The sequence below is a fragment of the Varroa jacobsoni genome, unplaced genomic scaffold (genome assembly GCF_002532875.2).
Source record: "Varroa jacobsoni isolate VJ856 unplaced genomic scaffold, vjacob_1.0 scaffold_112, whole genome shotgun sequence".
In the NCBI taxonomy this organism is placed as follows: Eukaryota; Metazoa; Arthropoda; class Arachnida; order Mesostigmata; family Varroidae; genus Varroa; species Varroa jacobsoni.
The window spans coordinates 146,014-170,110 of record NW_019213014.1 but is presented as its reverse complement, the minus strand read 5'-3'; the positions used below and the strand labels follow the sequence as shown (position 1 = coordinate 170,110).

Sequence of the window (24,097 nt, the reverse complement as noted above, 5' to 3'; positions counted from 1 at the left end):
AGAGAGAGAGAGAGAGAGAGAGAGTGACTGAGCGAGATAGAGCAATGTTTGCTTCTTTACTTTAGTCGTAAAGAACTACACACTCAACGCAAATTGCGTTTTACGTGGAAGTTAGGGATAGCACGTCGAACTTTAACTGGCCGTCAAAATTTAATAGAGTTAACCGCGATTTAAAGCATTTTTTATCTAAAGCGTTGGTATAATAATTTACATGCCTTAGGAGAGTAGCTGAGTCAATAACAATATAATTAGTTTGTGTTAATGCGAGACGTTTCTATATTGCCGTCTCTAGAGAGCTAGGTAAGAATTCCTGTATAGAACAGGGTGGCGCGTTGCTGGCTCTAGCATGATATACAAATAGTCTTGTTGCACAGGCGGCGAGTATATTGTTCGATCAGATAACCATTGGCAATTACAATTTATATCTGAACTAAATGTACGTATATATATACACATATACCATAATCGTGATGATGACATGTAAAAGTGCAAAACAGCACTCTAAAAAAGAAGTACCGCTATCGGCTGTGGTCAGTGGTTATAAACATTTCTTCCCTTCCGTATAATTACTATACTTTTGGTTAACGTGAAAATCGGTTAGCCCGCTGTAGAAGCAGTACGACGTGATCATCTAAAACTTAAGCGTTGGTAGTAAACGGCTAGAAGTTTTGTTTATCAGTCGTTGTTGACGTGTAGATGTTGTTCAGTGATCTCACGGGATGAATACGCTCTATTGTATGACAACCGTGAACCGTGATTGAATATATTAGGGGGTGGTGAAGATGACTTAATTTTCGTGCTAGTCGGTTTATATTAAATAGTTTAAGCCATGTTCAGTGTAACACCTTGTCATATGTCATTATTAGGCTTACCGGTAACACGTAAAATAACGGACTAAACGCTTGGTTAGTGATCAGGGACGCAATAGTTACTTTTGTAACGTAATCAAGATGACCAACAGGGCTGTTCCACTTGACTGGCTTGCTTTAGCAACCTTTATCTATCATTGAACTGTAAAGAAAAAGTAACGCAAAAAGATGTCTAGCAAATGCGGCCGGGTACGTTAATTGCATCGGCTTTTAAAGCTTGACGTAACAGCAAACTACTAAGCAAAAATTATTTATCTTTTAGAAACTTAAGCCCTCATCATTTAGAGACGAAACAAATCGAAGGTTTATTACGTTGAAAGATTCTTCGCACGTTCAAATCACAGTGGTTTTGGCGGTCGGGAGTTACTTTTCCTTGTATAGAATAATAAAATAGTCTATTGATGTTAGAGGAAAGGATGCGACGGACGACAAAACACAGCACGCTACTGTAAAGAACATCTAACATACAGTCTTCATCGACGTTGGTCAATCATTGACACAGACAAAGAGAAAGCAAGAACTTACTTGGATATTTTGGTAAATAACTCCAATACGCATACGTGTACGATTATAATTTCACCTTTAAGGACTAATCTTGAAAAATAAATTATTGGAGCTTAGATGCGCCCTTACATTTGAAATGTATAAAATATTGTAGCTATCGTAAAAACACTAGTTATTCTATTGGCTCGTAGTTATAATTTTACGAAAGCGTTTCATTTTATCGGCCAAGTAAAATTGCTCACGGCGACGGAACCCAAACCCATTATTCAGTTGGATATATACGAACGTAGTGAAAATTCGTATTTAGACCAGTCTTCACCGGCGAGTATGACCGAATAAGTTGTACAATACGGCAAAACTACTTGTATAATACAAAATTCTTTATGGCGTTATGTTTATAGTGGACCTACTGAAATATGTACATAAGATTATAATTGTATAGAAGAAATGGTGATAGGTAAACAAATAATGTTAAAAAATGGTAAATGTCAGGATGAAATGCTATTAGAAAACAACAACATGGAGCGATGAAAGAGCATTTAATAATAAACTTATATTGTCTATGCTAAGGAACTGTCAAATAGTATTTAGCCTACTTATTTTAGATAGGAAAGCGTTATCTGCGCCTTAGTCGTGAGCAAAACGTATGGTCTCAGAATATGTTGATACAAATTTCGTCGTCTGCTTCTTTCTGAGAATGTTTATTAAACCAGTGAAGGGAGATGGTTTGCTAATACCTATCGCGTTATTCTACTTAGTGAGACAGTGATTCACTTTTGTTTTACATGCGTTTTGGATTGAGATTGATCACGCGCTGACATTGTGTTTCTGGCTTTATTGCGAAACGTCTTGCCTGCTTGAATTATTCAAATAAGTTACTTCATGCATTTAATGGAAATTAGGTCCTGTCGTATGCAAAAATTATCTCAATAAGCATCCGTCTCGACTTGCACCGAAACTGAATTTACGAAAAGTCCTATGAAAATTTTTTTGATAGAAAAGAGACGCTACCCGCTCAAATTGCGGACAGAGGCGCATACGTTATCTGTACGCACATTAGTTTTTTGTTAGCAAGAACCACACGTTCCCAAATCTTTTACGAAGTTTAGCTGATTCAGAGCTCTATTGTTCAGAGCATAATTGCACCGTAAGTTTCCTGATCTAATGCGCACCTGAGCTTCGTTAGCTGGAGATATCTCTGATCACACGCAAAAATCATTAAGAATTCTATAGAGTAACTTTCTTTCTATCCCACCATTAATAGAGCTGCACAGTCTCGTGGCCGTATATCATAGGTTTGCATCTCATTAACAAAGAACAACAGATCTGTCAAAACCGTAAACTGCAGAAATAAGTACATTCAGACTTTGAAAAAAGTACCCAGCTTAGCGGAGCAAGTTTCATTTCCTACAAGGTTGGATACTAGTTAAATAATTTCCGTGGCAACATCTTGAAAATGCAAATGTCTTTAAAATCTTTTATTACAAAATCGCAAGAGAGACGGACAAATTTTGGCCGTTATTTCTGGCTTGGTGTCTTGTCTGTTTTGAAAAAGCTGTATGTGAACCAGAACTCCCGTCGGCGTTACAGTTTTGTTCTACTCACATGTTACTTTTGCTATCAGATATTAGTGATCGACGGATGTTTTGGCTGGGAGCAAATAAAATACTAAATAAACTATCAAGTCAGTATTTTTAAAACGGTTTGATTTATTGTACTGTTGATACTAGATATGATACTATGTGATCGATGCAATCACTCATGCTTGACTATATAAGGCATGGCCTTTCGACCCTGAGAGTGTATAATTATTATCGTCACATATATTTAGAAGAATTTACATAATTACTTATGTTGTTAAAATCATCGACTGGAGTACCATTAACTAAAGCTGACAAGTGACATTCTGCCCCGTAACTCCCCAGCCATGCTCTAAAAGAACACCTAATTCAATTAATCTGTGTAACTTTAGGGATTGCCTTTTTCGTATGTAAATTATCTAAGTGTATAAACAACTATTCGCAGTGTCTAAATGTTGCAATTAAAAGTAAATTTCGTGTTTCGTGGTTGAATTGCACTCTTTTACGTCTATCTGGCTAAAGAAGATTTTTCAAGCCCGACTGGTTTGCAAGAAAAGATATAGGAAATAGATGAATTTAAGTGCAAACGATTCCGATTACGTGTACCTACCCTCAACTTGGAGCGACGCCACGACTGTTAGACCACTCAATAATTGCGAGCAGAATTTTTTCGGCTGTTTCAAACGGAGGAAAAATGATAATCAAGTTATTACGAGATAAATGTGAGCGCCTCATTTTTGCTAAATCACCGTGGAATTCTATCATAGATTGTCGGTCATATACTTAGGATTCTTAGCATTGTTAACATTTACGAAAAATCGAATCGTAGAGTTGACTCACAACATTGTTTGGAATAGTCAACTTAAGTCTCAAGTTCATAAATATAAATGTGATAATTAAAAACCAATATTTTGTGAAAACCCGCTGTTTTAGCTTAATACTTCGTTGCGATCTAGTGATACCGAAAAGCCTGGAAGGTTGGTGAAAGGACATATATATACCCAATGCTAGCTGGCGCAATATACCAAGGTTTTTAGCGACTTAGCCAATCTATTGTTTCGCTACGAAAAATAACAAAATACGTATTGAAAAACGTAAATATTCTTCCTTTCATTCGGATTAAATTCCGCTAGTAATAGACTCCGTTGAATTTCCCGCAAAAGAAACGTTTCTATTCGTGACGGAATGAATAACTGAATTATTAGAAATTATTATTACGAATAGTGAATGTTGTGCAGATGAATGCTGCCTTTTTTAGATTTGTTACGTACTTCCTCATATCGTATCAACTGCAACGACCTCAGAAAACCGCTTCCTGCGGCCCTATTTATGATTTAGTCATACTTATTAGGTTGACAAACCTATAAGACAAAAAAGGTAAAATCGCCTGAAGTTTTTTTTAACCCGATTGACATATTCTTAATCACTTAATAAATTAACATAGCAACTCGTAGCTGCAAAACCAGAAACAGAAAGAGTATGTTACTCAGACGTTGCCGAACTGACTGACCTCGTTTCGTACAATCACGTTTTCATTGTTTATTTCAGTCACTTGTGTACGATATTGATAATCTTGTTAAAGAAAAGCTGTCGACAGGCGCCTGATAGCAAGCGCAAATAATATCGCTCACACGCAAATGTCTGGGTACAATTCATCCAGTTTTATTTAACTATCCATATGCTTACAATGCTAGCAAGTGTATTTGTACCAACATAAAGTTAACGATTTTACTTTTCATAATATAATGTTAATTAGTTTATTCTTCATAAAATGTACTGCATAAACATATGCTCGTTCTTAGACGCCTTGATATCGAGCGCGACTCTAGGCTTAAATTTATCAAAAAATAAATTCTAAAACATGCCGTGTGACAATCTTTTTATCTTCTGAACGAAAACGCCAAAAAAAACTCTAACCGGCTTCGTCAGCAAAAGTAGCGCTGTCTTTTTTAATCACAACTCATGACCCTCCAGAACTGCATTTGCCTACCGGTGCACAACAGACTGCGGGGCGCCAGCTGATCGTCTTTAAAATTTTCACTTCGTCTATCTTGATTGTTCGTGTCTTGAATATTGATCACAATTCAATGATAGTCGGCTGTGAATATAAGCAACGCTGAGGTTATCGAACCGGTTTATCAATGCTTTTGGATATGAGACTCTGGAGCAATCGCCATGTATTAAAACAAAATTCAAAATTTGTGCGGGCTGCATATGCTACGTTCACGAGGCAGAAGATAACGTTTTAAAATCTAGTGCGTATTCGTTTTAGAGCGATTAATTTCAAAATACACAAGTACGTGATTTTACCGTAGCTTTTCGCTTCTGCTTGTATATTCATAGCGCGCCGAGTCGGACTTCGATCCTACGGATTAAAGCATCAAACTGAAAAGTGACGACTAGAAGAGGTCTATTTTTTTATATCCAAAGAGGAATAAAATATCTATTATTTCGGCCAATTTGTCGATTTTATTTTCAGAAGTTCACATCTGTGCGAATTCTGTGCCACTTTCCGATTTAGCGTACGCGAGCCGATCTGGATGGCTATGTCTGTTCCTAAAAACATCGCGGATTGTTCCTTATTGCCTTTCAATGCAAAACGTGCGTAAATTTTACTCAGACTGCGTAATTGACAAACAAACGTCTGCGACATGCATGCTAGCAAAATGAATTAAGCACTGCACGCTCTTAATGGCTTTTCGTCCGGCGCATGACTGAGTTGAACGCAGCGAAATTCGATTGCAGGCGCCTCTAAAACTCTTCTCCCGTCTTCCCGAAAAAGAAGATTGAGGCGTAAATGATGTTGAAACGAGTTGTAGCTAATAGTGTTGTGTGAGAAACCGCTTTTCTAGAAAAGGCTTCTTAGAAGGTCCGAAAGCCAAGCAATCGATGCTGATGGGTAAAATTGGAAAGCGTGGTTATAAAGCGTAATGATTAAATCGAAGTTGAAGATGCTCAAACAATCACTTGTCAGTTCTATAAAGCAGAGAAGCTATTAGGTACACTAATAAAGTATTGAGTCCGATAGATAAAGAATCAATGCGCGAGACTTGTTTACTGCTGAGGTTAAGGACGCAAAAATACATGGTAAACTCGAAGTTGGCAACGCGCATTATTTATTGTTTCACATGTTTATTGAAAGGGATAGCAAATAAGGCAAAAGGTTATCCTACGATATGGAGACTGCCAGATAGTAAGAGCAAATTAAATAAAAGCCGGATGTCGTCACAGAGGAAACTACAGCAGCGCTGCCGTCAATGAAAAGGTTTTGAAAAGAGCAGGTCTACAATGACCTATTGCCTGTTAGAGGGAAAGGAGAATTTCTATTCTTTCTTTCCTTAGATGGATGGTCTCTGTAAATATATCGTTACATGTGGCCTGACATTTCTACGGGAACTTTCCTTTTATGCTTGTCACGTACGGGGCCACCATTTGCGCATTGAAAGTCAAACAGCGAAAATTATGTGTGCGAAACACAGCGAAAAACAGAAGGGACAAGTGTCGCCTGGCCTACGTGCGCTTTTCCGCAGAAACGATGCACAAATATGTCTATATATACACATTCTATGACATTATGTGTTCGTTATTACGACCAAGTTCGGTAGTTGTCTTCATGTAGACTATATAAGTTTTTACGTCTATTACTTATCTAAATTAACAGTGTGACATAAGAGTCATATGTGTTCCAATATACCTAGCATAAGCAGCCAAGAACAAACATATTTGCACAATATCCTGAACGAGTACAAAAATAAGACGCATACATGTAGCACACCATTATCATCAACACGTTTTGCCTTATTATTACTACACTAGAGTAGAGTGGAATAGCAAATATTTAAATGTCGCTAACCCGGATGGACACCTAGAAGTGTCGATAAGGTGCCACGAAATTTTTACCAGTTATAAGCCTTCTATCCGACGCCCTTGAAAACAGCACAGGGTTGTTTATCATGACCCTATTTTATTGCTAAAGAATAAATGAAGGAATTAATTTCTGTCAAGTTGAAATTACTAAAAGGCCCATTCATCCTAATCCCTTCCCCACGTCTTAAAGTACCGAAATTCTATTGAGTTCAAAACGCAAACTCCTTCTCGTTCTTTGGCATTGATTAAGTCATTATAGAATTAGGGAATTACTAGCCTATCAAAAGCTATTGACGAACTACCTTTAACTTACCAATAGAAAAGGTAGCGTGCAACATTCGTCGTCGGGAACATTCAATCGCCATGATTTGATGTAACACGTGCGTCAAGCACTAATGTGTGTTTGTGTTATCTGTCTCTGGACACGCATACGTTTATAGTGGGTGGGCTCGTTGGTTACGACTGTGTTGGCTAGGACCAAAATCTATTGTATGGTGACAGCTACAGAACGTGTGATTGCGTTCAAATTCATAACTTTACGACTATCCGAAATGTTTCTGTTGTTATTCGGTTGTTTGTGCAGTGTCTTTTGTGATACTATTTTGTGCTACGACGTTATTTTCCACTTGTAGTCTTCTGTTTCTCATAGCTGGGACCGTACTGCTTGACGTACCGCGCCTTTTTCAACCAAATGCTCAACTTTTTCCTACGCAGCGACTCTGTGGCCGCATTAGTGGCGGCATATTAAGCACTTGAAATAAAAACATTTATGACAGAAAAACACCCGGATGCGTATCTCTTCCTCTACTCCTTTACTTGCTGTCTCAGTAGTGTATGCGATGATTTGCCACCATCTGATTCTTCTGTTTGGTCAGAGCGTTTTGCCACATCTTTTTCCTTTCGCCTTTTAGCGTACGATATATGTATGTATTCTCGTTAATTGGGCAAAGGAATTGTTTTTCATCTAATTTTGCCATAACACTATTCGACGGGTCAGTTCGAGGCGTCGTGCAGTCCACTTTCATTATGACATCTTCAAATGATTTTTTTGCAATACTCTTCCTTGTATGTATATGTATATGTACATATGTATATATATATATATATATATATATATATATATATATATAACGCAATAGGTTGGCGCTTGAATGAGTCGAGTAGATTACACATAAGTTCTGGAGATGTATTCGTTGAAAAAGAGGGGTTTGTCAATTCATATTGGAGTTGAGTGATGGAATTATCAAGTCAATGTTATATTGATGCTCACATGTGTAACAACATAGCCCGTCACTCTGATATGCAAGGACACAACTTATTTTTTGCAAAACAGTTAACTCCAGGTAAGATCACAGAAACACCAGATCATTTACCTGCTTCAATTAAGAACAGTGGTTAACATGGCCAACGGAGATATTTAAGGAAAATATCTTTGTTTCTAAGACCTTTAACTCTGCTTAAAAGCTGGAAGGCCTACTCTAGACTATTATTAATGGCGCATTGCCTTATTGACAAATGGAATATTAGACCAAATCAACGGCTAATGAAATCCATAAATATTCAAAAACGACAGCATTATATTATATGTTAATTTTGTTATTTTTTGATGAGGTAGAAAAAATAATACTAATAGGAAATAAAATTGTAATTTAGCTTGTAAGCCTTTTTCTGACGGAGGATCGTGACAGAGTAACAAAGTGTTCTTTGTTGCGCCCACAACTTTTTGCATAGGTGGCGTACGCGTGCGTAGCCGCAAACACGGGCCCGTACCCATGGTGATTATGATAACCATGTGTGATGCTCGTGGAAATTTAATGATATAGGATGAGGAACTATGTATGGCTGACGAAACTTGTCCGAATTTAGCGGTTATGGTACATACAGCTTTTGTACGTCATGATCTAGTGTTAGATAGAAGTTATGATGTGTATTGGCAGTCTTGTTCTCCCACCCGCGCGAAAATTTATCGTAAACAAGAGTAGCTGAAAAGTTGAGTTGTTTTTTTTGTCGTATTCGAACGATAACGACGTATTGGCGAGAGGAGCTTGACTTTGATAGACTTCAATCCGTAGGGGTCATTCAAATCGTATTTGTATGAGAGTTATAATATCAGAAACTCTTTGCATAGCATACGATGCCACAAATCTGATCTTTCAGATATCAGATAATTTGAGAGTTGTATCTAGCAGAAGAAAGCATGGCTTGAATACCCTCTTGGATGGTAATGGCACTGAAATTCTTTGACCAATTCCGTCGTGCTCATCTGAACGCTCTCAGCTGAACGCCAAAAAACGAGCGGCGTTTTCAGCTGAGAGCAGTAGCAGACTATTTTCCGCAGCAACATGATTTCCCCTGTGAAACCTTAGCTTTATCGGTTTCTTTTGATTGATTTTAATAATTTCGTTTTTCGATTTTAATAATCGTCAAAGTTACTAGTCTGACTAACGCTTGTAGCACCTGTATACGAAACAGCTGTCGGCAGACATTCCCTATTTTCCTTAACACCTACAGCTACTTCTCTGAGCGAAACTTGTTGTTTGTAAAACTCAGAGGCACTCTATAACGCCAACACCTACCGAAATTGAATTTTTTCCGAAGGTTTCCAATAGCATAAGGCCAGCTAAGGGAGGGCCTTAACGGTATCTTTAGAAATCGCGCTAATAATAATAATCGGTATTGAGAATATACTTTATATAGAAACGGGTTTTCTTACTAAGTATCCCGGACGGTTTCCTGAGGACGAAAGACTAGATAGTCTTTCGTAAGTTAAGTAGTCACATTAAAAGCCGCATTAAGTGTCTCTTGCCTTTTTAGAGTTTACTGATGCGAGGCCTTAACTTCAATAAGCGAAGGCATAACTAGTACAAGAGTAGCTAGAAGAAACACCTCTTTAAACACTTATTCTGTACAAGATCGCCGCTTCGTTCCGTCGTAGATGTAGTATGGTGCTGAGAGCTTCTTTCGCTGATCTCTCTTTGCTGAGAAGCATCACTCAGGAGCTAGTTAGTATATCCTTTGCAATGGGGAGTATCATTATCCCTTGCTGAATACACATTTTCCTAGCACCTAGTTTCTGCTTTGTTTTCGTATAGAACCAAGTTCCTCGTGCTTTGAAGAAACTGGAATTTCCTACGATACATCTTCTTCTTAAAAGACGCACGTCTCATTTAGGGACGTAGATTCAAAAACCGATTATCCTTAACCAAGGAGAACCGAGGCCGGATTAGTTGCACCGCGATTAGGAAACGTACCACAGGTTGTACGTTCAGAGCGCTGCTTATTGCGCTTGGTCTGGGTCACGTTCTATTACTTAAACTTTCGTTAAGCAGATCGCCGCCAGCAACGCATCTCTGTGATGTCAATATGATCCAGCAGCGAAAGATGCCAAACAACGCCTAATAAGGCCGAAAATTATAACCTTTTATCGTGGTCAGTACAATTTCGATCGAAAAATATCAAAGAGAATCAAGCTCTAACAAAATTAAATATGTCTACAATGCATTTCCATAATATTGTATCGTTGGAATAAATTTACTGAAAAATTGCGTTAGTTTAGTTCATTATAAATAAACGCAATAAATATTAATTAACATCTCACGCGTGTGACATATTATCTTTGTCTTATTCAATTTGGTGCTACGGAAAATTCTCCAAAATGCTCTGAAAGTGCAGCTTCTGCTGTAAAGCGAGAAAAAGATTGGAGTGACATTAAAATTATAAAGATCCGATAATAAACTCCGAAGTAAGTATCCAGTACAAGCGATATTGCTTGAGAAAGTTATAACGTAATAATGCAGCTTTCGGTTTGGTTATACTAACAGCGCCGGCCTAGATTTTAGATTATAATTAGGAAAAAGGCTATCATTTGTATACATTTCTCAGATCAGGCTTGAAGATGATTTGTGCATTATCTACACATACGCCGATAAAGACGAGGATGAAAACGAAAAATAATGAAGACGCTGACGGCAGGATCGTACAAATGACGCTGTTTTTTGTCGGAGGATCGCCTCAGTACCCGTTTCTCCTTGACTCAACACGCACCATCTAAATATGTACGTACATTCTACCTGTGGAGATACGTCCTTCTTTCCTTACTTGCCTCTGCGTAGAGTGATAACGGCTAACACGAGTAACGCAATACCGTAGAATAAGAATCGTGATAATAACAATAGTTAATATTCATATCTTAATTATTTCGTAAGATACTGATCGCGCTAGCAAATTCGTTGTGGAAAATAAGGCTTGTCAGCAAAATTTCAAGTCGAACCTGCCAAAGTTTTCATGTGTTGGGGCACAACGGATGAGCACATACGCTTTGAGATCTGTCCTGTTTGCTGTATAGGGAGCACTCTTCCCTATTTATTATTTTTTCCTTTGATGTACACGGACGCGCATCGTCGAATGTTGTTCGATGTTGTCGTTGTTATCTGTGCCGCGATCGCTGGAGCGACTATCGCTTTATCATCTGACTCTGTGAAAAGGGGACATTTGACAGACGTCAAACAGAGATTACGATGGCGGCGGCGGCGGCGGCGACGACGACTCTACTACTAGTACTACTACTGCTGCTACTACTAATGGCACCATCGCTCACACAACTTCAATAAACCCCTTTGATGTCAGAAAATGGATAATATGAATTTTTTTGCTAAAAAATAAAATCTACAATTGAAGAACGTTAACAGGAGGCATAGGAAAGCAGAAAAGATGGACCCCATGAGAAGGAGAAAAAAAGCAGAGCTTTTCCTATTCGCTCACGGTAGCGTCCTGATGAATTCTGATATTTCATTACGTCCTCTGTCCTTCTCGGGATTACGTTCACGAATGAAAAAGAAATAACGCCAAAGAAGATATCAGAAAGTATTATGTGAACGAAAAGTTCTTCGTATGTCTAAGCGCTACCTCTATGTGTATAAATTCTCTACGGCCGTCGTACAGGCCACAATCATTTTGATAGCCTCAATTGCCAAAGGGCAAAGGCGAAAGAGCCAGCAAGTGGCGTCGATCAAGCGGGAAAGAGTAAAATGAAGACTGGGACTATCAACAACGATTCTGTTTTGTGAACGAGATGGCGTGAGTATAAAGAAGAAAACAACGTACACGACTACTATCGCTACGATTATCATTACTCTTATTATTAGGGAAAAAAGTGAAGTCAAGCTAATTATTATATCAGAGACGACGTTATCACTCCGACCTGCTACGAAACAGACTTTGCCGTTTCCCTTGGTAATCGAGATGACTACCAGCCTTTTTCTCGTTTAGAATTCAACACGAATCGTCAGAGTGGAAACGACATCAACAGAAACAATTCTTGTTTCTAGACTATAGTTTCACAGGCCAATGGTTAACTCGACAGTCGTTGCAGGATTCATATGTGCCACATGATGCTTTCAGGATCCGGAAATCATTCAAAATATATGAGCATCTGGTAGCAAATCCCAAATTGAACAAATACACTATTGTTACAATGGTGTGGTATTCATCATATAGGATATTTGGCTTTTTAATGCTACATAGGCGCACAGCTAGCTTCAACACGTCACATAGTTCGGCATGGAAAAATAAACGGGGTTAGTTTGTGGGAGTTCATTTACGTGAAAACAGTAAGCGTCAAGTCAGAATATCCATATATAATTTCTAGACAACGTCTGCCCAACAATAATTGAAACGAAACTAATGATGCGACAACCGTACTTGGAAAATTAGGGATGGATTCTATTTAGTTTGACCAAAGATTTCTCCATAAGTCCACGATGATTCACCTAACGACGCTCGAAAATATCCCATTCGGAAGACGACAGCCCCAGCCACTGACGGAGCTTGCCACGCCTTTAGCGAGTGCAGGTTACTGAAGCGTTAAAACCAACATGAATTTTCGTATATCGTCGCTTGCAAGAGCCAGCGTTACAGATCGTGTTCATTCAACATTTCAAATGGTAATGTTCGAATGTAGAATTCACTAGAAGTTTCACTATATTACCTTTTTGAGGTTTTCAGTCGAAACCTTCCATAACTTTTTCCCCTAAGCCATCTAACGACCAGCATATTCGATCTCCGCGTAGGTAAAATCGACCGATCGTTCTTCTTTTGCATTTTATGAGAAAGTTTGTGCTCGTCATAGTGGATCAACGACACAGCGTAAACGCCGAGCCTTCCATGTTTTCTTTCCAGGACCGTCGACAGTGTTAGATCTGATAATCTGAGTACTAACATACAACTCTAATCAGCTACAGTATCACCATATTATTCGATTGCGGAAAACAGTCAGAATCAATGTTCAGCATCGTTCCGTTCCCTTCGATCATAGTATTCCAGAAAAAAACTACGTTCGTTAGAAAGTGCTATTGTCTCTATCCACTACATTGCATTTTATCGTGTTTAGCTGTTTTAGGGGATTGGGGGTCAACGGTTAGATCTCGAAACCGATACTTAGCTACCTACCTGCGTCTAGCTATAGATGTATGTACATATGTGCGGAGATGAACTAATCTGGATCTGGACAATATAATTTGTCTGTCTCTTTACTGTTCAGAAGATAAAAATAAGCCATTCAAATTTGACTGCAGTCAGAAGACACTAATCATACAAACTTGAAAACTACACTTATCCGATGTCCTAGATTAGGTTGAAGAATGATTGATTTGTAGACGATTGTGAAAATTGTGATAGCATTCTTGTTCGAAAAACGATCCCGTATTAACCTATCCGACAAGTTAGCCCAATTGAACCCAAAAGAATCTCACATAGACGTAGGTGTAAGGTTCCATGTAAATCATGATCTATCTCTGTGGCCTGAGCTTGGTTCTAGTGAAAATATTTACGTCAGGTTTAACTGCTTTACTCCAATGAACATGAGTATTGTCCCTATTATGATTATAAATGGGATGAACTACAAAAGACTGTCAAAAACGTTTCACCCATACTGGCGAATCATTAATACGTACGCTAGTCAACTTGAAGTTTACATTTGGCTTCGTCCCAAATTTGACCCCACAATATTTCGATAATCGGTGAAGAGTACTCATGAGTTTTTGATTGCGTTTGCGTCAAAAAAAAAACGTTAAGCGGAAGACCGGAACGTTTTTTTCTTGTAATTGATGCGTTACGAATCATCCCAATATACGATTCATTTTTTCCGATTGTATAGATAACTATTAAATTAAAGGTAGTTGCTGTCTTGTTTTGAATGTAATGTTAATTTGAGATAGTTAATTTTTTTGGCTATCCGTCGGACAACCATTGAGTATATTTGAAATATTTATATTAAAAAAATGTGTAGCTTCTTAAGTTCTACAAAAGAGGCAACTGAAAGGCTTCCATTTTTCGGATTTTCACTATTGAGCAATGCAGATTTTATCAAAATAGTAGTTTACAATTGATAGAATGTGTTGATATGAAAATTTAAGGATGGATAAATCGAACTGGGGGAAGTGAAGGTGAACGCAACAGAGTGTCGAAAAGCGGCTCAGTTTGAGGAGCAGAAATAAATAATACGAGGCCTTTCGTTTGGTGAGGTTTCAGGTCGGTACCGCGTTCACGATCGGAGATCAGTCTCCCATGTGCCATTTGTATTGGCTTTAAAATCTGCGGGTTATTTTTTCAGGTAACAAGGTGCATGCAACACCTTAACGGATCCACAAAGAAACGAGGCTATTTGGAAATCGTAATAGGAAAATGGAATTAGTTCAGCAGACGAGAGGCTAGGAGAACAATTGCACCAGGATGACAGGGTCAATGATAGAAAAAATATATAAAATTAAAGAAGTCTGATTTTTGTTGTCGGATAGTTAGTTGTAATGGGACAATAGAATTTAGATAACAAGCTTTCAGAAAAACTTCTATAAATTAGTTACACGGGTGTAGACCTGTATCTCATATGTTAGATCAAATCCATTCGTATCAGAACAGATTCACGAAACAACGGTCAAATACATTGGTTTGGGGCTAATCAAATTTGGCGGGGTTGCCGTTGGCGGAGCTAGCGTCGATTACGTTAGGCTCGGTGTGATGTTATTAATGAATCAGATTAGTTGAATAAACGATAAAACAGGCGGGATCCATTTACTATTGTATGATAGCTAACAATTATACTAGTTGCAATATTGCCAGTTCTGGCAAGCGTACGCAGTTAATAAAGGCCAAGTACGATGAAAGAGGTCCGTTAGTTTAGTATAAAATTTCAAACAACCTATTACGCAAACAGGAACGAGTTTATATTGGTTCGCCTCGCCATTTCTCCGGGTTGAGAGCTCCGATAGGAGCCGCACTTGATATACTATTCATTGAGCATTGCAAAATAATTTTATCGATTTGTAAGCAAATTGCTTGTTGTAGGGGATACCATGCCGATTTCCATTTTTGTAAATGATCGCATTGGAAATGTCTCTCAACCTGTCAACCGAAGGTTGACAGGTTGAGAGGATCCGGCATGTAACTTCATAAACCAGACGACCGATTATTGCCCAGTTAGGTTGTAGCAAGTAGAAGCCACTTTTCATTCAACAAAAAAAACGGAGCATTCATTTGAATTATAGCAACAGTTATATATACGCACCACAACTTTTTTCCATCTTCCAGCTAATTTAGGTCTGGTATTGTGGAAGTCGACCAGCCAGGCTTGAAGGCCCTCTCCGCTGTCAAACGTACAATTACTATTTTCATTTGACGGTAATTCGAAAAGATAATAATCCGTCCGGGAGAAGTATGAAGAATACGCAGCTAAATAAGAAAACACTTCCTTTCCAGCGGCTGTTGCACGGCGACTATCACAATATTTGCCAGGTGCAGTCTGAGCTTGTTATAGACGATTATAACTGTGCCTCGTGTATCGGGTCTGTTTTTTTTATGACTGCGTCGTCTAATCGATTCATCTGAGCCATATATGGATCCTCGTTTGGCGTCTTGTTGTTCTGAAGCATTTCCCAGTGCACAAAGCCTTTCCGATCCTATCGAACACAAATCATAGTCCTTTCGGGATAGGGGTCTGACTTTACTCTGCGTTTAGGTGCATTTGTTAAAGCTACTTATCTTTTTTTCTACGCTATATCGGCGCGAAGACAGAATTTCTTGTCGCCGATAACGGGTCCGTATAGAAAGCTGTCATTAGTTGCGTGGTACTCAGTGCCAAACAAGATGTTAAAGAATAATAAAAGGTCAGACCTGTGTGTTTCTCTTGACCAGCCTCATGGGATGTCTAAGAGTTTGATTTGTTGAGTAAATCCTGCAAATTCAAAATTATTACCTATAAATGCATGACTGCAGCCAATATTCTAGCACAATTCATGAGCTGTTTATCGGCCGTATTCTTTCGAAAATGTCTCTAAGCAGTTTTCAGCGATGATGAATGGCGTCAGTCAGAGCGGGGTTGCATCGACTCATTCCAAAGAGCTATTATTGAACCTCGAGAAGCTTTCCTTCAAGCATCGAGTTCACATCGCATGCGGCACAAATATCCAAAGCTCCATCAGCTGCTTGATCTCGACAAACTATGTGGAACAGGCCGAAAATATACTTTTTTTATTATCTGGTATCTTTAAAACTTCAACTTTAATGATTTCAGGTGGCAAAACACACCGGTACAAAAAAACATTAGCTTGTTATGATCAAATCTAACGAACTTTGAACTTGAATAGATTTTAGACTAGTTGATCTCGAATGATGAACTTTTAATATGTTAGACATGCCTTCTTTATGGCACACATTTATTTTTTACACGCTTACCCCAGCATTTGGTACCATTTTTTTTGTTTTTGGACGAACATAGATTCACCGTTCACGTTGCCATATGTAATTTTTCTATCTACAACGTCTCAAAGTAAGTCAATAGTGGGGTATGCTTGCTTACCAGTTGCTTTTCCCGCATATGGAAGGTAGCGTGGTCACTCGGACCCAAATCGAGAGATTAAGGTCAATGTTGGATATTTCTTTCCGCAACTGAGAAAGTAATTGAGACATAGCTATGGGTCTTGGAATCCTCATCAAGTTATAAGAGTGTGTGCTCCCGACTGCTGTGCCAACGGTTCATAAGTTTATTGCGGATCCCGAAATGGCGGGTTGCGTTCGCTGTTTAATTAACGGCGAATATCACATAGTAGCAGATACTCCTGATTCTATTGCAAGTGCTACCGTCATCTTATATCAGAACCTACTCTGCACTACCACCGAACTCGATTTCCCTCGAGGACGACGTCATTCCCTTACTTGACCTCTCCCCGACTAGCGATAGACATTAAATCATGCCTCGTTCAATTTAAGCGGTTTGTTTTTTGTTGATTGAAGTTTCGCACATAGCATGTGGAATATCGCGCGCGTTTCTCACTGATCTGGACTCGATTCACGGAAACCCCATTTTCTACTCAGTTCCCGTATTTTCACTGTTTGGCTTATGACATTCTGTAACACCGTTACACGTAAAGTGCCAATTTTGATCGACAGACTCTTTAGATTTCACGTTCTGCTCTCGTACTTCGATTAAGGCTTTAATGATTTTCCGCAGCTCTGTGGTTCATTTTTGAGACTAAACGATATTTCTTTCATTTAACTCATGTATCTTGGAGCGTACTCAACTAGTTTAGAAAAAAACTAGAGATACTTAACGGCCGAATTTCGTCTGCTAGCGGCAAGAATAGTTCAGTGTTAAGGTCTGTCGGACACGTCTAGTAAATGAGCAGTGGACAGGCCGAAGCAAATAACGATAATAAAAAAAAATAAAATTATTAATTTGTACTTATGAAAAGGGAATAATTCTTATCGTGTTTATTAGGGAACCTCTTGAAAGGCCTGTGCATGTATTCCACTCCAGCTAAAATTAGAAGATTATTTCGCACGGGTAATATATGCCTGCAGTTCTTTTACACTAACGGAGGTCTTCGTTGGGAAGATACGTTTAGCAAAAGAACCTCTTAATAAGCTCTGTTTATTTTTCGCTGTATGAGTGTTATTTGTGGCCTGCGCAGCGCTTTCAACGGACCTGCAATTTTCATATGGTATGATACATGCGCTCTTCAATTGCATTCGCGCCATTGAAAAACAAAAATGCGTTATCATAAACGACTCCCTTTTTCATAGCGGTTTCACTTACAAGACTGCTGCTTTTCTACTTCCCTCCGAAATCAACAGTTCTTCAAATCTCTAGCGAACGATGCAAAATTGTGATGCATATTGCTGTGGTATGTTCGACTTCTTAGGGGGATTTGAAGCTTTTGAAAAACGGGCATATTATTCTGCAAAATTGAGCACACTTCATCGATAATGACTCACTTACGAAAGAATCTACTCCATCCAATACGGCTTATGTTCACTTCCATCGAGTCAGAGTCACCCTGCGTGTAATCATATCAGGCACGAAAGTTCATTCTGGTTTTTCGTCAGGACAAAGAATGGTTGTATTAGAATCAGCATTTGTGGAAGGAAACAGGACTTCTTTGGTAAACCCATCGTAATATGCAGCCATTGTTTAACAACGTAATAGAAAGAAATTAATAAGGTCTTTGGAAAATAATTTATTTTATTGATTTAATCATTTATAAGTTACGACACTCTTTTCTGTTACTATTGTGTCCCATGTTTACCTAGGTAGCTTCGGGTGTGACTGTATGATTTATGGTCGCTTTTCATTGTATCGCATTGAGCACTTATCATATTGCTTTTTTTTTTCAGACCACTAAAGACAGTGTCTTGCAGTCGCTAGTTTTTCGTTATTGTGTATATCAGTTTCTATTCACCGATAGAAATGTTCTTCCATTATCCTTCACAACGTTAGTGTATATCCTAGGTACTGTTTAAATAGGTAAAGATGTCATGTACAGTGACTAATATTACAATGTTACAACCATATCTCACAAAACGTTCTTACGGATCAATAGATTGCGATCTAATGCTTTTTGACGTAGACCTCATTCGATGTTATGTTATATCCAAAATGCATACATTATTTAGCCAGCAGCTGCCTGCAGCGCGATCAGCTTATTTCACGTAGACCTTGCCGTCCTATTTCGATATGTGCCACCTTCAACATGTCAGGACAGTATTTCGAAAAATTCGCTACAAGGTTAGAATATTCTTTTTGGTAACGGCCATATTAATGTGCTACAATTGACGTCGTAGTGGAAGCTGCGACCGGCGTCGTTACGCTCGGCGTGACAGCTAAGTCATGTTTGAGACTGAAGTGAGCGCAGCCTTGGTTACGGAATACCGCGTAAATATGAATATTTTCGACGCGGTGTACAATGAGGCCTGGTAGAACTTTCATTGCACGATTTGCTGCTTCTTCGCTGACCTTGGATCGCTTGACCGTAATCCGTCGCAGAGACTGACAAGTGCGGACAAAACTGGCGAGTCCAAGTTCGCTAACATTTGTCTCACAAAGGCAAATAACTTCCAGTTTATCCAGGCAACTGCCAGCAGAACCGGATGTGCGACTGTTTTCTAGAGCAATAATAGAGGAGTCTTTTAATGATGTGTACCCAACATAAAGTTCGCGAAGGTCCGGCGCATGGCGAGCGATTGTCACCAAATCGCCTTCGCTAATTTCGGTGCCCTCGAGATCGAGCACCTTCAAATTGGGGTAGTTTCTGAGCAATGTCTCCAGAAATTTCGCTGACTTCAGATGGGGTGCTCCCTCAAGGTAAAGCTCTTCTAGACTGTCTATAGCTGGCCATGAACGTTCAGGAGGAAAAATCGAGTTGTCGGATCCCGTATTTCCTTCCAAAAACACCGCCCGTCCAACATCAAGAACGCGGAGCTTACTGAGCTTGTGCAGTGCAGCAGACTTAGAGGATTCATCGGTCATTTTTGAGAAAAAACTTTTGGGCTCGAACATCGAGCCACGCACCGACACACGTTCAATGTTCGCAGGAAAGTCAGCCAGACGTACACGCCGACTCTTCTGTTTCGCCCTGAGGTTTAGGTTCTGAAGCTGAAGTGTTTTCATCGATGGACAGCTAGATTTCAGTTTTCTTATGTTTGTCGCTGTGATAAAAGAGCACTTGGCGCACGCGTCGGCCGCTTTCCCTTTAAGAGCAAGTTCTTGAGTAAGATTAATATGCTTTGCTTTGGCTGTTGACTTGAGGATCTTCGCAAGAAGATCCGGAGTAACTTCAGTTCGCACCTCCTTTGTCTGTGAGAGAGGTGGGCAACAGCATGAGTCGGAAGACGTTCCGAAAGCAGCTTTCTGTAATAGAAAATTAGTAACAACAATTAACTACTTCCATTTCAAAAACTTCGTCTTATAGTAACTTGACAATCAATAGCATCTCGACGAAGAGGTCTGCCTATTCAAAGCCTATTAAGCGCAAGCAAATTTGAAGCACGCAATGTTTAAGTAACTATCGCAGTACGCATCATTTTAAGAAGAGCATATCATTATAAATGAACTTCAATCTAGATATAATACCTTCACGCTGCTGTCTGCAGTAATTGTATTGCAAAACTTATCGGCATTTGTCACTTAAGGTAGGCTATTCAACTTGAACTGAACCTTCGAGCGCGTGCCTGTCGGATAGTTACTTTACGAATTAGAAAATGCTAATTCAATTTACTGATCATATCTTAAAGGTTTGTAGACCTAATCTTGGGATTAACGCCCACGAAGGATGTATCCTAGCTGTAAGAAGTTAGGGGAGCTTTAAAGAAAAGTCAAACTAGCATTCAGACGAATACAGTGAAGCAGTAAAGCGCACCACGATGCTCTCGTGGGGGACGTAGAGATCGGGATTGCCAGTCCGCTGCATGTACCGCCCTGTAAGTCTAGTCCTCCTGCAAGAAAGGATCTCAGGCAAGCTGACCAACCGCTGCCTTTACTGTTGCATCGAAAGAATACTTGACGCCAAACGTATACCCAAAAATGTTACCATTCGGTAAATAGCACAGTCGAGTGTCATTGCGTGACAGGTTCGTCACAGTAAGAGTTGCTTATAGATCGATGAGGCTTTTGTCAGCTTTAAATCGATTAGCAAAGTTCCTCGGCTCCTTCGGTCAGGGCAGAAATTTGCCTCCCGTTCGCTTCTACGCTTCATACTGGCACTAAGAATTGCGAATGAATATTGCACTGGGAATTTCAAGATAGACTGTATCCAACTAAATTTCATGTAGACCACAGGATTGGTAGATGACCCCATTGTAATAACGCAGCCCCCGACATGCAATTGGTTAATTCATAGTGAGAGAAATATTTTTCAAAATTTGCAGATAATGTTGTTAGCATCCTATCACATTATCCCTGCCATATCTGCTGTGGTGGTCAATGCCCCAGATGAGTTAATGCTAGAAATTTGTCATCGTACCAGTAATAATAGCGCTGATTAATTTTAATAAACAATTTTTATTTTACGAATCCTGTTTCTATCTAAGGAAGCGGCCTGCTCACCAAGTTTGCCAGTAACAAAAGCTATTTGAGCGATAAAAGTCATACAGACGATAGAAAAGTTCTAGAATTTTTTTTTTTTGTATACCACCTCAATCAACTCTTGAAGCAGGCTATACTCGATACACTGGGCGATCACCGTACAATAACATTTATATATATGGATATTCGTTTCGTGGGGGGGACAAAGGAAGATGTAATCTGGAGAAAAATTTCCCCTAAAATACGATTTACTGAATTGACTATTATCGTTTTCCCGTGATAACGACGACCTTATAAATGTTCCGCTGGCTTTTCGATAGACAAGAATTTTTATTCTTGTTTACAGCGAGCAATTTTTACTTTTTTTTTTTTTTATAGAATTATATCACCGATACGTTTGCGTTAAACGTATGCGTTTGCTGAGCTTCAGAGTAAATCTTGAACAGTAAAGATAGACAAATCATAATTAAAGTGTAATGCTGGCACGCTTGAGACGATAATTAATATTTTCCATATATAAATGGATATAGTTTACTCCTTTAGCATTCTACTTGACAGCTACTTCAAGATAAAAAAAATATCGACCCATTCAGAAATGACGGGATGCTCCAGTAAACGCCAGATATTAGATAATGCTTCCGGTAAACGGTTATCATCTTCCGGTGTACGTGTCTGCGCTATTTAACGTATTTATCATTTAAAATTAATTGTTGTAGGTATATTTATAGAACGACGATGAACGCATTGCCATACATAAAAGATAACAAATGATGATTAACTACATACATATATGTACGTAGTAGTAGTGGTAGTAGGACAACTGGTCTGCTGTGCCCATAGAAACATTTGTGTCGTAGACGTTTTCCCACACAGCAGATCACGTAAATGACGCGAGATCGACCGGTACGGTGAACGATAGATTCGATTGAACCCAAACATTGGTAAGAACAAACAGCTAAACTGATATCAAATTTAGAAAAAATATTAATAATATGTATGTATATGATTAGCGCGATAGGACCTGAATCGAAGGGTAGCTACTCAGCTACTGTAGCATCTGTCAGTAACAACAGCAGCTGTATAATTGTTTAGCTTTTTTAGACTCGGGCAATGTTAACTGAAAGTCAAAGGTTGGTCATTGCAAATAAACAAAATACTAATTAATGGTGATGGTAATAGTATTAATAACAAGTATCTACATATCAGCCTGTGTCATCGGCGGATCGACGAAATGTTGTTCAAGCACCGTCAATTGGATCTTCTACCAAAAGAAGTAAAGATGGCCTGCATAGCCTCTATCCCATCCCCTAGCGATAAATAGCCATTTAGAAATCTCTTATTTCACTGGATAGCATACAAAATTGATTCAAGAACTAGTTAGGTTTTAGTGCGACCACAATACTGGTCAATCGAAAACGAAAACTAACTAAATAGAGGCTACGCTCAATTTGTACGCAGTGCATGAAAATCTGGGAAGACCTGGTCGCTTTGGAGCATAAATGTGCGGACGTTTGCCCTGCTTATGTAGACCTCGAATTACCTTGTCCTGTTCTTCAGATGGAAACTATTCGACGTTGTCTATGTGTAACTACAAGAGAACTTCTTAGAATCGAAACATTCGAATTTACACTGCAAGTCATGGGTGAACGAAGACGCGGTCTCTAGGCTAAATTTCTATGAAGCTAGCTGTAGTAGATAGAAAAGATAGAAAGTTGATAGAAAGTTGAAACTACAACCTTCATCTACTAGGGAACCTCAAACGCAAACAGATTACTGAAGTACAGAAGGACGGAACGCTGTCATCATACGGGAAATCATACGTCTAGGGTGAAATTCGTCAGTCTCTGTAAAATTATTTGAATTTAGGTAATACCAGTTAAGCGTATCCAATGTGTCAGCATCGTGTCTATTTAGAACACGCTGATAAGAAAACTGAGTTGAACCAACGCAATTTTATGTAGCACTCAATGAAATGAAAAGAATGCATCATAAAAAGGTCGATAGAGATCTATATAAACGGAGTAAGAAGCATGAATCTTAAGATAGGAGAAATTGAAAGCTTACCATGGGAGAACCTCGGTCCTCGCTTTTAAAAGTGATGTTGATAGCATCTTCATATCTAGGCGCCATGATATCTCTAGCTCTTTTCGGCGAATACCCTTCACAGTTTACTTCAGAAGAGATCTTGCGATCACCCTTAGCGTGGTCTAACATGAGCTTCAGTGAACTCAGGATATCCTTCTCGAACATTGTGCTTTCGTTCTGCTGTTACTCTTATCGGATTGGATAGTCACAAATGCTATAAGATAACAGTCTGGATGGTTCGTACAACTCTGCTACGCACTCTCGTTTCAGAAGCTTTAAAGAAACTTCAACAACCGCTGTCCGCGAACGTCACTAGTAGCGGACGTCCGGATAGTACAGGTAATGCTGGAGCATCTTATGTACTTGCACGAAACAAGACGCAGATTTAGCCTACACTATAAAGTATTTTACAAAGTACTGCCGGCGATCTTTTGTGGTCACTTGCATTGGTTGTGGATGATTATGAATGAACCGAACCGGCAGGCGCCTTTTAAGTGACTTTCATGAAATTGTTTTTTCTCTTTCTGGAGTTGTCCTCCTCTCATGAGCTGCCTCTTATGACAGGGGGCCGGAAAGAGAGGATCCGCAATGGCAGTAGCGGTAGCTGTCACTGTCTGGAATAGCGATATCTGTGGCAAGCCTTAAAGGGAGGATCGTGTCTTCCATTGACCGCGATCAGATCGTTGACAGGGCTCCGTTTTTTGCGGCGTTTTAGTAGTAGCGCGTAGTGTATGAGGGCCGACAGGCGCTTTCCACCACCAAATACCTAAAAGTTGTTTAGAGGCCATACTATTAACTTACAAACGAAGACTACTAATCACAGTTATTCTCTCTGACAAAGC

The 24,097-nt window shown here is 39.1% G+C and overlaps 2 protein-coding genes and 1 long non-coding RNA gene across 8 annotated transcripts in view; 1 reads left to right on the top strand and 2 right to left on the bottom strand.

The window, feature by feature from the left end:
• Positions 1-7,663, bottom strand: part of LOC111266297 (uncharacterized) — an 11,515-nt gene extending 3,852 nt beyond the window's left edge. For both annotated transcript variants that reach the window (XR_002684020.2, XR_002684019.2), the window contains exons 1-2: positions 7,134-7,663; positions 3,564-3,627 (exon numbers count right to left, since the gene is read on the bottom strand). This is a non-coding gene — a long non-coding RNA (uncharacterized LOC111266297). The remainder of the gene's footprint in view (positions 1-3,563; positions 3,628-7,133) is intronic.
• The window catches only part of Glg1 (Golgi apparatus protein 1), a 34,408-nt gene extending 19,240 nt beyond the window's left edge, over positions 1-15,168 (top strand). Inside the window, exons 20-21 of one of the 5 annotated variants that reach the window (XR_002684007.2) lie at positions 10,708-10,875; positions 14,430-15,168. The gene's annotated coding sequence lies outside the window, so the exon portion shown is untranslated. Of the gene's footprint in view, positions 1-5,432; positions 6,183-10,702; positions 10,876-14,347 lie in introns of those variants that run through there. The other 4 variants (XR_002684000.2, XR_002684005.2, XR_002684014.2 and 1 more) reach the window with 4 other exon arrangements.
• A 3,144-nt stretch (positions 15,169-18,312) lies between these two features.
• LOC111266311 (uncharacterized) lies at positions 18,313-23,723 on the bottom strand. The gene is made up of 2 exons (XM_022843697.2): positions 23,235-23,723; positions 18,313-19,997 (listed from the first exon to the last, which is right to left on the bottom strand). Exons 1-2 carry the CDS (start codon positions 23,418-23,420, stop codon positions 18,906-18,908), a joined length of 1,278 nt encoding a protein of 425 aa, XP_022699432.1. The 5' UTR covers positions 23,421-23,723; the 3' UTR covers positions 18,313-18,905.
• Between the last annotated feature and the right edge of the window lie 374 nt (positions 23,724-24,097).

Bases quoted from the DNA above. Each gene is read 5' to 3' on its own strand.
- LOC111266311 (XM_022843697.2), bottom strand. From the start codon at position 23,420: ATGTTCGAGAAGGATATCCTGAGTTCACTGAAGCTCATGTTAGACCAC. The intron at 19,998-23,234 runs GTAAGCTTTCAA...TTTCTATTACAG, and splicing joins AGGACCGAGGTTCTCCCATG to AAAGCTGCTTTCGGAACGTC.